This window comes from Ammospiza caudacuta, chromosome Z (assembly GCF_027887145.1).
Source record: "Ammospiza caudacuta isolate bAmmCau1 chromosome Z, bAmmCau1.pri, whole genome shotgun sequence".
NCBI classification, from domain to species: Eukaryota; Metazoa; Chordata; class Aves; order Passeriformes; family Passerellidae; genus Ammospiza; species Ammospiza caudacuta.
The window spans coordinates 23031191-23046238 of NC_080632.1; the positions used below are offsets into that span (position 1 = coordinate 23031191).

At 42.5% G+C, this 15048-nt stretch overlaps 1 protein-coding gene across 1 annotated transcript in view; it reads left to right on the forward strand.

The window, feature by feature from the left end:
- LOC131571349 (neuronal acetylcholine receptor subunit alpha-7-like) overlaps nucleotides 1–15048 on the forward strand; it is a 57118-nt gene that overhangs the window by 17692 nt on the left and 24378 nt on the right. Inside the window, exons 3-4 of the mRNA XM_058824041.1 lie at nucleotides 11602–11646; nucleotides 13315–13424. Of these exons, the coding sequence (XP_058680024.1) occupies nucleotides 11602–11646; nucleotides 13315–13424 (155 nt within the window). The remainder of the gene's footprint in view (nucleotides 1–11601; nucleotides 11647–13314; nucleotides 13425–15048) is intronic.

The window sequence follows — 15048 nt, forward strand, 5'->3', positions numbered from 1 at the left end:
GAAATTTTTACCTCAGATGATGTGAAAAGGTGCCTGTCTCCTCAGTGCAGGACAAAAAAATTACATGGAGGTTGAATCCCTGTACTGAAAATGTCATTGTGGCATTAACAATGTGGCTAAACCAACCAGCCTGAAAGTGCACAAAACACTGGTCCCCTGGGTCCTTAAATCAGGAATCAATGCAGAAATATGCCAGCAACAAGCACTGTACTTGTAAGCCCCTCATCCTCCACTGCTGGCTGGACAGATGGCAGTGTCTGTCTCCTCCAGCTGCTGAAGTAAATGTCTGTTTAAAAGGAGGCTCGTTATAGCCACAGCGATGTAAAGAAAAGCAGTCAAGCTACAAGGAAGAGGTAACCTCTGTCAGCTAAGACACCATGAGGCAAACTAAGTGGCCATCTCTGCTCAGTCAAATGGGAGTCTGGGGTGAGTAGACTCTGCCTTCTCAGCTGCTCTGCCTGGTGGAAGACAAAGCAGATGGTGCATAGCTCTTCACTTGGGGAAGAGGAAAGACAGCATCACAGTTTTGTCAATGGTGTATGCATTAACAAAGGGAAAAACCGCTCTTTTTGAGGACCTATGTGTCTGGTGTAACATGGCTGGTCTGTCATTGCTGTAACAGAGCAGGATGATAGGCAGGGCCCCAGCATGAAGGCATTTTTTACATCATACTCCCTGGGAAAAAAGCACTCCATGCTCAGGAAAGTGTCACGTGCCAAGACATACTACAGCATTGCTGGACTCACTGAGATACTTTGCAAGCAGTCACTGCAATGGGCATGAGACAGTGGACCCTGTTCTGGTTTCCCTGCAGGAGAAAACAATGTTAAGAAGATGAAAACAAATCTGTTTCATTGTTGCATGGAAATGAGAAGGGGTCTGCCGCTGACAGTCAAAGAACCTTGTGCCTTACCCATGCCAAGACCTGTCATCACATCTAAAGCACTTCTATCTGGGACGGGTTCCATCACATGCCTCCATAAGTCTGTTTCCTACACATACTATATTAAAATCTAATGAATCCTAAATTCAACTTCTGCTGACAGACTGCTGAGAACAGCATTGGTGACAATCTAGTTGCACACTGCTACACAGAAAAGACTGCTCTGAGATCTCTGTGGTTTTCCAAGCAGTAGTACAAGTAACTGCTTAAAATCTCACCTCCTCTTCTAAAAACCCATCAAAGAAAATGTCAAAGCATGACTGCTTTGGATTATGTTTTCTGCTTATTTGTGCATGTATTTGCCTACACAGGATATGTATGTTTTTTAGGATTCAAAGCTAGCCATTGTACTCAAAGCTGAGAAGAACATGTTATCTACTTGTCACAGTTGGGGTAGGCAAATGCAAATGAAGACTTTGGGGTTCGGACTTCTTCCCAAAATTACATTAATTCGTAACTACGGCCATGACAGGCCCATTACATTCAGGAAACAAGTGAGCAGAAAGAGGGACAGTTACCTCCCCTGTTTAACAGCAGGGTTCAGTTCAGTTTGCCTTGTCCTCTGTGTGAAAGGACAGCTTCATGCTGAGCTGTCTCATGTATGCCATTTCTGAGGGTCACTTTGTTTGGAGCCTGACGTCCAGGCACTCCCTGTGCATCAGGAGGGCATTGGCTGGTGATCTCTCTCACAGAGCACTGTCAGAGACTGCCAAGCTCTGCAAACCCAAGCACGGGTAGACATCAAAGAGTACTTGGACCAAAAATTCTCATCTTATTTTGTTTGAGAGCCCAGACAGTTGATGAGGGTAGAGTAATAAAGAAATGAGGCATGGCATTTTCTGCAGCAGAGGAAATGCAAGCGTTTTCTTTTGGCACAATGTGAAAGGAAGCTGATAGGTGAAAACTATTTGTCATCATGAATGATTGTTTTAATTTCTCATGTTGGCATCTGCAGGAGACCTTATCTGAAGAGTCTTATATGTGGTTGCACTGTTAAATAATTAAAAAAAACCAAACATCTGTTGATGTCCCTGCATATGGTGGAGTTCTGTAGTACTTTTCTCCTCCATGTTCAGCCTTCCAGCTGCCACTGTCAGAGGTCACAATGATAAAAAAAGGAATTGCAAGTAACCAGTGGTAAGCTACAAAAGTGCTGAAAAAATTCTCGAGCAATCCATGAGTCATTATGCACTTCCAGAAGCCAAAACATACATAATCTTCATGTATTTTAGGCTGTAAGGTCAAAACAAATACTGTGTCTGGAAAAATTTATTATGGACTGTTCTGATCCAGTTGCAAAATGACTTTTCAGTGTGTAAAATGATTGTGCATCCTAGGGACTGCAGGGTTATCTCAAACCTCATGGTTACGATATCACAAGGTTGCAAACAATCTCACTTATAAACTACAGAGGTTGTTGCCATGGTGTATCAAAGCTCTCCGCATTTTTGGAAAGCAGCAAGACAAGGTAATGTAGGAGTTTAGCAGAACAATAAAAACAAAGATTCACTTTGGATTTTTTTCCTGTAAACTGGGTCTGTGCCTTGCTGTTCAGAGAAGACAAAAGATCTTCACATACTTCACCAAGTGCTCAGGTGCAGTCACTATCACTATAAGCAGCATATTGGCTTAGCAGCATAGATATTTTTGCCTTCTGTACCCAGACCTTATCAAAATGTTGGATTCAAACTTAAGCTTCCACTGGTTTCCTCTAAATCAAAGAATACAACCCTGAAGGAGTTGGAGTTTTTTGTTATTTTGGGTTGGTTTGTTGGGTGTTTTTAGAAACAGTTTGGTAAGAGACCAACTTTTAAATGCAGGCATCTGTTGACATTGAAGCTCCCTTCACCAGCCTGCTCATTTCTCAGGTGATCTGCTCATCAAATAACAGGACTGTTGAACTCTGTCCTCAGGAACTCAGACCTTTTTGCTGAGGAGTTCTCTATGTGAGTGAGAGTTGCCAGAACCAGAGGCTGCCTGTCAGTATACTGTGCCAGAAGTTAAAAGTGAGAAGGCAGGAGGGGATGCTATGACTGGCCCTGGGATGCATCCTGTCTGACACAGCTCTCCTAATGTTAGGTTTTTTACAACATTTTACAACATTCAGATCTGAATGCCTTTAGCAGCTGATATCCTTGTTTTTAAATTATTTTATTTCATAAGCTTTCTAGGGCTGGTTCTGCAGGTGTATTGAAAGGCCAGAAAGTTTCAGGTTTATTTTCTAGCTCTAATTCACCTCTTCCTTGTTAAACTTACCTTACAGCATCTAGGTCATTCCCTCCCACCTTTCATTCTACATTCTCACACATACAAAGATCTATGCTGGGTGTTATGTTGTAAACCCAGATCAACATACAAGCAATTCAAGGAAACAAATAAAAATATGCAGTGCACATAAGCACCTATTCATTTGTTATTCCCAATATAGTATCAGTATTTACAAGATTAAACTATAATCCCTATAGTACATCCCGTAAGAATCTTTTACAGATAGATATCTTCAGCTATGTAAGCTTGACCGTTCAACTGACTCTTTCAGCCCTTCTAGATTAAAGTATCTTTTTTTTTTTTTTTCCTAATAATGCCTTTGTATTTATTTTGGGCTTCCTGCATAGCTTTTGTGAGCAATGTTTACTCTGTATCTCCTTGAAAGACCTACTCTACCAAACCACATATCTTTCTGGAAAGTTTTTGTCACTCTTACCTTGCAAGAGACAATTCAATGAGACCAGAACAGCAAGGCTGATGCAAAATGGTGCAGCTGAGAAGAAAAACAGACTAAACACCATCATAAAAGCTGAAAATCAATTTGTGACCAAGAGCATTAAAATTCCAGACAGAAAAATTACAGAAAGGATTTTAGACCAACAGATTCATTGGAGTTAAATCCCAAAATCTCTCTCTTGGTCACAGAACTCACTTAGCGTGACCAATTTTCAGCTCCAGGAAGAAAAAATAAAATTCCTCTCCATTAGCATTGGAGGATATTGAAAATTGGGAAATTCAAAGCTAATTGAGCAATGAATTATTATTTTGGCTGTCCCCTATGTGCCAGACATTATCAAAATGCCAGTCTCACTAAACCATTAAACATACGTCTGAATTTGCTAGTACAATGAAATTAAGCACCATGGGTAATATGGCTTCCTGACTATTACTACTTGCACATGCCTGCATGAAACATTATGATGGAGTTTTAATTACCTGAACTTTACAGGCATCTTTTTATTTTGTATGACTTCTGCCTCACTCAGCTCAGAGTGGAGGCAGCTCACTTAGTGGGAAGAAATGCCATGGTTTGTTTTCTTTCAGCATGGTTCCCCAAGCTGCACATAGTGGCAGTGGCTCTAACAAAAGAAAGGCTGGTTTGCTTCTGAGAATTTTGGTTGTGGTCATCCAGCTTGGGCATTTCATGATAATTAAACAATTTTCTGTCTGACTGGTGAAAAGACTATTCTCTGTTGTTTGTAGATGTAGGAATTTAGATCTTGAGCTCATGTATATTCCTTAATTTTGGGTAACTAATCTGAGGCATCAAAGATTTGCAGTAAAACAGTTAAGCCAAAGCTGTTGGGGTTGCCTTGAACCTAGTATTTCTTAGTTTCTCTGAGTTCTCTGAGGGTAACTCCTGAGAGACAATGAGTTCAGCTCTTGAGTAAAAAACTTTCCTCCTATTTTCTATCCCTAATCACAGGCTTTAAGAGCTCACTTGAGTTTTGGAACATACCTACATTCCCTTATTTTTTGCTGTGCTGTCACACCAGCATGGTAATATAAAAAAAAAACAACACAGGGAACCTTGCAGATAGGTTGAATGTGGGTCTCTGATAAGTACTCAGGGTTGGTTTTCTCACCAATTCTTCCGCTGTTTTCCTTGTGATTTCAAATGCTGAAAAGGGCAATTAATAATTAATATCCTAGAATAAAGATTTGTGTCTAATCTTGTTTGTTTGAAGCACCTGCCAACTGTGCACAAAATACATGGAGGCTATTTCAGGAGGAGGTATCCACCCTGGAGAATTTAAAAACCACCTACATGCTACGTGTGGATATTTTGGGATTTTAATGGCGGACTGAACAGCTTTTGTATGGTGACATAACACCCTTTCCCTCAGGAACTAAGCACGTATGTCAGTTTATCCAAGCAGTAAGAGAGCAGCACTGTGCTGCAAGGCCATGTGAGGCCCTCTGACCCAGCTTCTGGGGCTTCCATGAGAATTATCTTTGAAATAGAGGGACAAAGCTGGTGGCTTCACTTTTCCCAGGATGTCAGAGAGCTCTGGAGCAGGGAGTCCTGCAATTTGTAGGTCTTTGTGGAGGAACTTGGAAGTCAAACAGTCTCAAGCCCAGTGAAGCTACATTGTGTCACAATTCACACCAATGAATGAGATCAGTTCCCTCATCTTCAGGGTAAATTAGTTCCTAAGTCAAGTACCCACAGTCCCAGGCAGTGGTTGGAAGTAATTTTGCATGCGCAGAGCAAGAACAAGACTGCCTTTTTTCACCACAATGGAAATTGGAATGTTGGGAGATGCTGAGGGGTAAGGAAAGTAGGACGCAAATCAAGTAGGCTTGGGAGACTCTCACCAGTTGTGCCAGTGAATGAGAGGGCTGCCTACTCTGAGGCCCTGACTGGCAACAGAAACTGGCATTTCTTCCCTTATTTCTTACTTCTGCTCTTAGCTTTGGGGAATGTGTGGGTTTACTTGCTGCAGTGGCTTTTGTATCCAGGCCTTTGCATTTAACATCCATGTCTGGTTGGTCTCTGACATTGTGAAAGCCTTGTGGGACTCCTTGACAGGGAGTCAAGGCTTTCACAAGGAGTACCTCTTGAGGACTTTTGATAACCATTACACAGCCTAAGGAGTATGGCTGGCATCCATGTGTTTGCAGGCTTCTCTGGCACAGTCCCTCTTTCAATGCTGTGCTTCTCCGAGTACCGGGTTCTCTTAAACTCTCCACTGTCACCACAAGCGATTGCTCCTGGCTCAGGGGCTTGTAAGGGTAGGAGTATAATCTGACAGGGGCCAAAACCTCCAATATGTAAAGTTCCTGTCTCAAAAGCAAGTGGATAGATTCTGCTGAAAGCAGCAGATAGAGATGCAATGGTAGTCCCCCAAACTGGGGGGGAGAAGAATGCGGCTGGTTAAAGATAGTGGGACAACACAGCCTACACGGCCTACTAACTGCCTTTGTAGTAGCTGCTACACAGTGGGAAGACCGAAGGCAGATTGCACTTCTTGTTGACAGTGAAAGAACACATTCCTCTACAAGACAGGAGGGAACCAATAAAGGCATGACCTCAAGGAGAAGCCAGTGGCATCAAATGAGAGTGTGATTCAAGATGAAAAAACACTTATTTGAAATCACTTCCAGCCATTCATAGGAGGAAATCCTGAGCAACAAAGATATCCAGCTATGAGCACTTGCCCAGATGTATCTTCATCTTGATGGGCAACAAAATACTCAGCAGATGTTTGTTCTTTTGTTATTGCTTTGTATTTTTGTATTTCTCCCTAGTCTTTCGCCTTAGCTCTGGACCCTCCTGTTGGATTTCCATCTTCCTCCTGAGGGTGCTTTTTTTTTGAAGAGATTGAGATGAAGTACTTAAACTTAAGTTATCCCTACCTGGTTGATGTTACCATGACAAGGTTTATTTCAGCTTCTTAATGAGAGCCCTGAAATAAAAAGGCTGTCCAGCAATACTTACTTAAATGTTGCCAGGGCAACCTAGGCACTCCTCAAAATTACTGGCTCTGTGAGCCTTCAACCATTCAATGCATTTGAGTTTTAGATAATCAGCTGAAAATTGCGGGTAGATTGGTGGTTCAGCAATGGAAAGGAGTGCCTGTACAGTTGTAGATTGAGTATACAAGCATTTGAAAGCTTGATCAATTCCTTTGGATATTTTGAACAAGATCCCACTCAAAGATCAGTGTCTCTGCTAACAAAACTTTACAAGTCTCCATGTCAATGTTTTCATGTTACTTGACTGCTTCACTTCTCATCTTCAGATATTCAGGTATAAAAACAGTGGGAAAAAAATTTCAATTACCTGAAGTGTCACACATGACCATTGAGAGTTACTTGTTCAATTAGGGACTTTTCTGATCATTGTCTTGAAATAGTTCAGTGGCTGATTCAACTCCGACTTCTGTGGCTCTGTGAGAGGGCAAGAATTAATGACTCCTGCTGATCATGTGGTAACAAATGTCTTGCTGCATAGATGACATGTAATCATATGATGTGACTACTGAACCAGGAAGGGCTTTGGGTTTTTTTGTCCAGGTGATGTGACCCAAGTAGTTATGGGTAGTTAAGGGTGTTGACCTGGCAAGGGAGCATCTGACAGGCAGTGGTGCACAATGTAGGCAGATGTATATACATTGTAAGCTTTAAATTTAGGGCAGGGAAAAGAAAACCAAACTAAAACATTCACACGTCACAGCATGTGCACCAGAACAAACCAAACTGTCACTTTACATGGGTCAAAGGTGGTAGGAATAAGCAGATATCCAGGGCAGAGGATTAACTGGAGTAAGGCTAGAGATAGAAAGGGGAGAAAATGACCCAGATAAATACAGGAAGGATTTAGAGAACAAGTGTTGCACTCACTTGTGACCACAGCTTTTCTAGCATTTTTAAATACTAGAAGCAAAATTATTTGTCTGAGCTGAACATTTGCAAACCAGGAGAACTGCCAGAGGAATGATGGAACAGCACCTCTGGGAGCTGATAATTTTCAGCCTCACCCAGAATCTTTGCAGGACTGCTTTCAATGCTTTGCTGCAAAAAAAGATGGGAGCTGACCTCTGGCCCAATGCAGAGGGAAGGTCATTCCCGAGGCTGACAGTGCCAAGACAGGAATCTTGAACAGAAAAAGCAGTGTGAGAGATTATTCAGGTTTTCTCCTGGGAGGAAAGGCATCCTCTCAACTAACCTTTAAACCCCTCTGCATAAACCAGTGACATAGAATGAGGGAACTGCCTCTAGCACTTCCCAAGCTCAATAATTACCTTTTAATTTCTGCAAAGATAAGTAACCAGTGATCTCCTGGGACAGACTTTGTCCAAGTTAATTGTTTGTGTGTGTCTGTGTAACAGAAAGATACAGTCCCTTCTGTGCTAAGCTATTTTAGGGGTGCATACAGCACACAGGTCATGATGAAGATGGCAGGAGCTGTAATTCTTCTGCAGCTCTGGAAAGGCCAGACAATCAGCCTACTGCAAAGGCCAAAGTATTTCCTTACAGAATGCAAAGCTACCACAAAGATAGAAAGCTCCAACGACACCTCAGCTCTAAAATGCCTCTCACTCTAACAGGGTTAGAGCTCAGACTCAAGGTTCCCATGGCCCTCCTCTCCTTGGCAGCCCCAGCAGGCACTTTTTCCTTGGTCCCTCAGGGTCCTCCTCCAGAAAGGACTTAGCAGGAGAGCTACACCTGGAAAAATGCCTGCCCACTATGAAGTCAGCTTTGCTGCTTCTGCAAACCAGGTACTTTTGTAAAACTCAGATCCTTGTTTGAAAAATGTTCTATTCTGTCATGCAACAAGAAGGACCCATCAGGCTGCATCTGTTGACCAGCGCTACATATGTAAGCATTTTCTGTGTTTTGCCAAAATGTCAGATGCCATTTAAGAGCTCAGCAGCCTGAAGACAAGGATGGGAATAGCCTCTGAATGGCCAAGAAAACATCCTGAAGTGACTTTATTGTTTCACCCAAGCTAAGAGAAATGTAAGCAGCCCTAAGCCCTTGTTAGACCTTGTGGTTTTACTGCTATCTAAACACCCGACAAGGAAGACCATCATTGCTCTCTAGATAAGCATTTGAGAACTCAAAACTGTAAGTTTTACGTTGACTACGAAACATATCTAAGCACAGTAGACCTGTGAAAAAGCAGGCAAAGCAGACCCAAGACAGTAAATTTAACGTTACGTGGAATACCTGTCTGAATAATTATTTTGAGTCAAAGCTGATTAGTCAGTTATTAGTATTTGACACACAGTTAAACAGGTAAAGACAACAAACTGTTTTGTGAAATACAGAAGTCAGCCCAAGATATCTTCCTTTGCAAGCTGTCTAGTATAAACTTACTATGCCAGAAAAAAATTAGTTTCCTTGTAAATCAGAGCCACTTATGAAAGGCTCCTGATGGAAGGCATCTGCACATGATGGAAACCCCCAGCCTCACATTGGACTTTAATGCATTCCTGTGAGGTTTACATAGGTAGATGACAAAATGAGGAATGTCCCTTCTTCCCCTTCCCTGCAAGTTTCAGTGTAGATGGGAAAAATCCTTAGTTCTGTACAGCAATGGCATTGGCTGATTGTTGCTGATCAGATTTTTAATCATGTTGTTCAGGCTCTTTTAACAGTACACAGAAGGTCTTTGTTAGGAGGACATGTGCAGCGTACAGGTATAAAGCATTCTTTGGCTAAGTGCACAAAATATTGTTAGTACTTGATGTGCAATTCAGATGACCATCATGCTTGCCCCCAGAAGACCTCAGGAGTCACTGGTGGCCAGGAATGCATCAATCAGATGGGCTGGTGGTTAGCCTCTGAGGATCCCTGAGACACAACCTCTGTGTTTCTGGGTTGCTTTCATTTACCAGGTCAGTGGACACAGATAGCTCTGATGACTCTATCAATTACCAGCTCTGGGGTTATTCTTTACTTTAGAATTTTATTTTTCAAGATGGTGTTTGAATCCTCCAGCATCTAAAAAACTTGTCTCAACAAGCCCAGTCCTTCTCTTATTTTTCTACAGATTTTCTTACAATTGCTTCAACCACAGCAACCAAGGGAACAAAAAAGGGTGCAGAAGGACCAGGCCTCTGGAGGTGGGTTGTAGTTTGCATATAGAGAGGAGTACGTTTGCTGGAACAGCAAAGAGGAGAAAGGGAAATGTATGATCAGTGTAACAATATAAAATCACATCTGATTTTTGTGTGGCATCTCACAGCAGCAGAAGCAGTGCAGTCAGGTCTTAAGGGGACTCAAGAAGAGGTACTGTGATAGACAGTTTTATGGGGATCACTATGGCAAAGACCTGCTTCCTATCTGGAATTTAGCTTTCCTGGTAAAAAGGAGCCTGGCTGCAGAGCCTAACTCTGGCCACAGTGCCAAATCAGGAATCCTCCAGAAGTTGATGTTACAGCTGGACTCCTTGCTGGAGTGTTTCTGTAATAGTCAATGATGTCTCCCTTTTTAGGTTGTTGTATTTCTGGAGCTCCAACAACCCAAATGTAAAAAGAGGAGATGATGCTACAGACGAGGTTCATGCTGAGAATTCAGCAGTACCAGTGGTCCAGTGCCTGCTGTGCTGGGGAATCGGTAATTAGGAAACTTCTCTGGGCAGTTCTCCTTCATGCCTTAGGCTAGGAATCTGCAGCTCCTCCATGGGACACAGAAGAAGTAACTCCAGAGGACACAGATAACCAGACACACCTAGGGTTGCAGTGAGATGTTGCAGTTTGATTTTGAGCAGCCCTTCCCTGACACTTCTGGGAAAGTTTCTTTGCATATGTACTGTGAGGGTGACTCAGGAGGGGAGGAGGGAGGAAAGGCAGAACGAATGTAGCTTGAGGTGGGCAGACTGGTATTCTTCCAAAGTGAATATGGCAGTTTAGGTTTTTCTATGCGTTGGAGAGTAAGAACTGCAATAATGACATGACCAGAGAGGGCATGCATGTCCAAGGAGCTCTCTGTATGGTTTAAATGCGTGCCAAGCAGCTTGCAATTGCAATGTCTCCCACCTGAGACACTGCAGACAACCACATAAGCTTCCTAGGGCATGGACACACACAGGGACAGCTGGGCATACAGTGAGCCAGGCCCGCTGAGCAGCATTGCCTCAGCTCCTGGGAGGTGCAGGGCATGGCTGCTGTGGTGTTTGGGAACCTGTGTATCTGCATCACAGTGACTCTGCAGCCCTGCTTCTCCATCCCCACGGTGCAGGTCCTGGACCTGCCGAGTAACTGCAGAAAGCCAGGAACAGAACTTGGGCACCAACAGGGTGGTGAGAACATCTTTGTTTCTGTTATAATAGATTCTTCCCCATGGTCTCTGCATGCAGGAATGAACCTGCAGACTCCTGCTCTGTGAAGGTGTTGTGTGAGCTCCCTCTCATGCAGCATTTGTGTCCTTTTAGCCAAGTGATAGCTTCAGCCTAAGGCCAGCCCTTACTTTCCTTTAGCCAGAGCTAACTTACATAGCAATGATACTTGAAAAGAACAGCACTTCTGGCATTATTTCACCATTGCATTGTAGTGGCAGCAAACACAACATAAAATCTCTCCAGCTGTGACATGTAGTGTGGTACTGAAAAACATCTTGTTTTGAGCAGGTAGCTAGAAGGTAAAACTTGGTAAGGAATTCATCCCCAGAAAAAGAAGTTAATCATCTATTACTTTCCTTTCTATTGTTGATCAGTTATGACAAACACAGGGAGTCTGTAGGTTTAAAGGATAAGAAAAAGAGCCAATATTGTCTGGGCCAAATAGTGGTGTTTCAGTGAGCTCACAATCTACTCCATGGATTTTGGTTTATGTACCCCAAAACTGTGGATTCTCTAAAAGACACAGAAACTCTTCCATCTCTAATCAAACTCTTTCCTCCCTTTTTTTCTTGTCTTTCCTTCCCTCTTTTGTTCAAAGGATGAGAAGAATCAGGTGTTGATCACCAATGCTTGGCTGCAGATGGTGAGTAACCTTTGTTAGTAAAGAAACTCTAATTGAAAACTACTGAATGTGATTTCTTAGCAGAAAAGCAAGACTGCTATCTTATAGATTATGTATAATGCAATACAGGCATTTTGAGTCCTTTAAAATTTCTCTAGTACTCCTTTTAGAATTGAAAATTAACTTCAGGAGACTACATTAATCCTTTGGAATGACCTGTTGACCTTTTGAGCATGGAAACCAACTGCATTGTTTTGCCAGCGGATGTAGTGATCTAGTAACAAAGAGTCCAGAGTTAGAGTCTCATCATAGCTGAGAATAGTATCTTCAAGGGGCTCAAGGCCCTCTCCATAACCAGTGATGGAGACTTATGAGCAAGCCAAACATCCAGTAAAACAGGCACCTGCACCTACCACTTATTGGAAATTTCCACCTCGGCCTGAGACTGGGAGCCAGGGCATCTGTCCCTGAACACAGAAGTGGTCACATGCAGACTACTCATAGGGGGTGGTGGGTAGTCCAGGGACCACAGATGGCCCAGGGCTGCTTTGCTGCTGGCAGCACCCAGGCAGCTCTCTGGGATATTGCCTTCCCTTATGCTTGACAAACCTCTTACATAAACATTCCTCCTCCCTCTTCTGCAACCTGCTCCAGCTGAGTATTCACCTGCATGCTCACACAGAATAAGCAAAACTGACCTTCACTAAGGAAAGGGACCTCCTTTACAGGACGGAATTTCCCATCAGGTCTGCCTGGCTGCCTATGGTGAGGGATACAGTGTTTTCTTCTGCTGCATAAGCAGATCTCCCTAAGGGCCTGTTGTCAGGAAGGAAGCAGTTCTTAAAGGAAAAACCAGTGGGAGACTTGAATGATTAAACTTATTCCACTTTGATTTTCACAGCCAAACACTATCTCATATTAATATGTTCAGCTGAGCAGGCTGTTTCTTCCTCAGCTACCCGCTGGGATTTGCAGCAGAAATGCGCATTTTCATATTGCAAAAACTAACTGAGACAAACCTGTATGACTACAGGATTGTTAGGTCAGAGCCTGTAGGTGTCCTGTCCTTTGCAGAGTTGTTCCACAGATTCAGATGTTCTGCAGACATGTTTCACTGATTAAGGTTTCCCTTGCAAGCCTCCCACTGAGCTTCATTGTAAGTCAGAAGGTTCTTCCCAAAAGCTGTTCCTGCACCTTTCTTGAATTAACTGTGTTGAGGTGGAGGAGATGGGATCAGAAACAGTCCCTTGGCATGTAAAGTTCACTTGCCTACCTCTCATAGCAAGGTGGTTAGTAAAAGAGCCACCCAACCTTTCTAACAGATTAAATTATTTCCACCCGATGAGGAGACTCAGACCATGGTCCACCTACACTAACCACCTCAAAAACCACTTTACTTCAGAACCAGCAGACCTCATGGAAGTGCCTACTGCCAGCGGATCTGCCAGCCATCCAGCAAAGGTTTGGGATGCCTGGACACAAGATGAAAAGCTAAGGACTGTCTTCAGTAGTCACACTGTTATTTCCTCTATATATGCTAGCCTTTCTTAATAATTAAAACCGAGCATTAAACTATTATCATACTGAGGCTATTGCTATTGGCAAAATCTATTCCATTCCCATAATATTACAAAGACCTTAGAAGACTTTTAAAAGCTCATATAATCTGATGTATGTGTTTGTCAACAGTCCTGGGTTGATGTTTACTTGTCTTGGGATCAGTATGAATACCCAGGAGTGCAGAACTTGCGATTTCCTGCCGACCAGATTTGGGTACCAGACATTCTTCTGTATAACAGGTAAGCAAGATGTGAAATGGCTGGTAGGAGACTAGAAGTGCAGAAAATCAGCTATGCTTCACTGATACTAGGGGCCTTTTGCCCTCTATGGCTTTCCCCTTATCCTTAAAGAGTAACAAAAACAAGCAAGCATCAGTGAACACATTTTTCTAGTAGCCCATCTGATCTTCCTTGCTGTAGTTCCGCAGATGTCTTCTTTAACTTTTTCTCAGTTAACACAGAGAGGAAACTATTACAGTCTCTTCAAAATTACTGTATCTGCAGGAGAGCTACTGTCCTATATGTGTCATAGTGTTTCTGATTGAAGTAAACAAATGGATTTTCATCTCACTTCCATTATCACATATTTTATAAACCTCTCCATCGTTCTTCTACTATGAACATTCGCTAATCTGTTTTTCCTTCTATAGAGATGAATCTAGCTCTCTAGACAGCATTGCTGCAGTGTTGAATGAAGTGGAAACTCTCTCGACAGCTGTTTCCTTAATGCTTTCCAGGAGAAGGGGATTTGGGGTTTCTCTAATAATATCTTAATTCTGGACTGATTTTTTTATCTATTGCAAACCCCAGCTGTTGTTGTTCAGCTCTGCTGTCTTACTAGATTTTCCCTCTTATGTCTTTCTCTGACAGTTTTCAAGGTAATACTTTCTAATTACACAGATTAAATTTCATTTTGTTAGTTTCCAGAGTTCACCATGATCTATATTCCATTCCAAATCCTTACTACAAGATATCCAAAGGAGGCCTGGAGATGCCTAGATTGTTTAAGTGCTTTACTTTACCTCAGCTTTGCTTCTTACTGTCTCTTTATTCCTTTTCAGTCTCTAAAAATGAGGTGTACAGCTTGGTCCATATTACTGTAGTTTATAAGAACATGCTGAAATTCAGATAGATACCAGCCTGCTCTTAGGAAGAAAAATAGATTGATTTGATGCAGTTGGCCCTTCACAAATCTGTGCCAGATGTTTCACCCCATTTTCTTTGAAGTTAGGCTGATGTCTATAATTTCACCTTTAAAAGAAGTCAGAATTCTCTTTGATCTCCCCTAATTCACCATGCCCTTCCCTCTTCTCCACAAGCTCTCACAGATAATTGTTAATGCTTCAGAGGGTATTTCGGCCAGTCCTTTCAGTTCTCAAGAGTAAACTTCATCAGCTCTGCTGAGTAAAATCTCTCTTATCTACATTTCCTTAACCTGTTCATCCCCTGTTCTGCCATGGACTCCTGCCACTGTGTGAGAATGGGTTGCAAAGAGTGAGGGACACAGGGTGTAGGAAACTGCAGCTCTCTGCACCCTGTTGTTTTTTCCCTTCCTTTCCTCTCTTCCTTGTCCCCTTGTACTTATAAAACCCCTTTTTGTTGTCTTTTATGTCTTTGATAAATATCACTTGTTCTGGACTTAGGCTTTTCAGTGCCATCCCCTTTGTTTTGTACTGGGGACTGAAGACTCAAGACATGAATAAAAAGCAGACCAGAAGAGTAATGGAGGCTCTGAATTTTTAAAATCTGGTAGAAAGACAGGGTGTGCAGGATGGTGAAGTCATGCAACACAAACCTGCACATAGCCAGTACAGGCAAGGCTCTACAAGCTAGGGGATCCCTCTGTGGCTAATCTCTTTCTAAA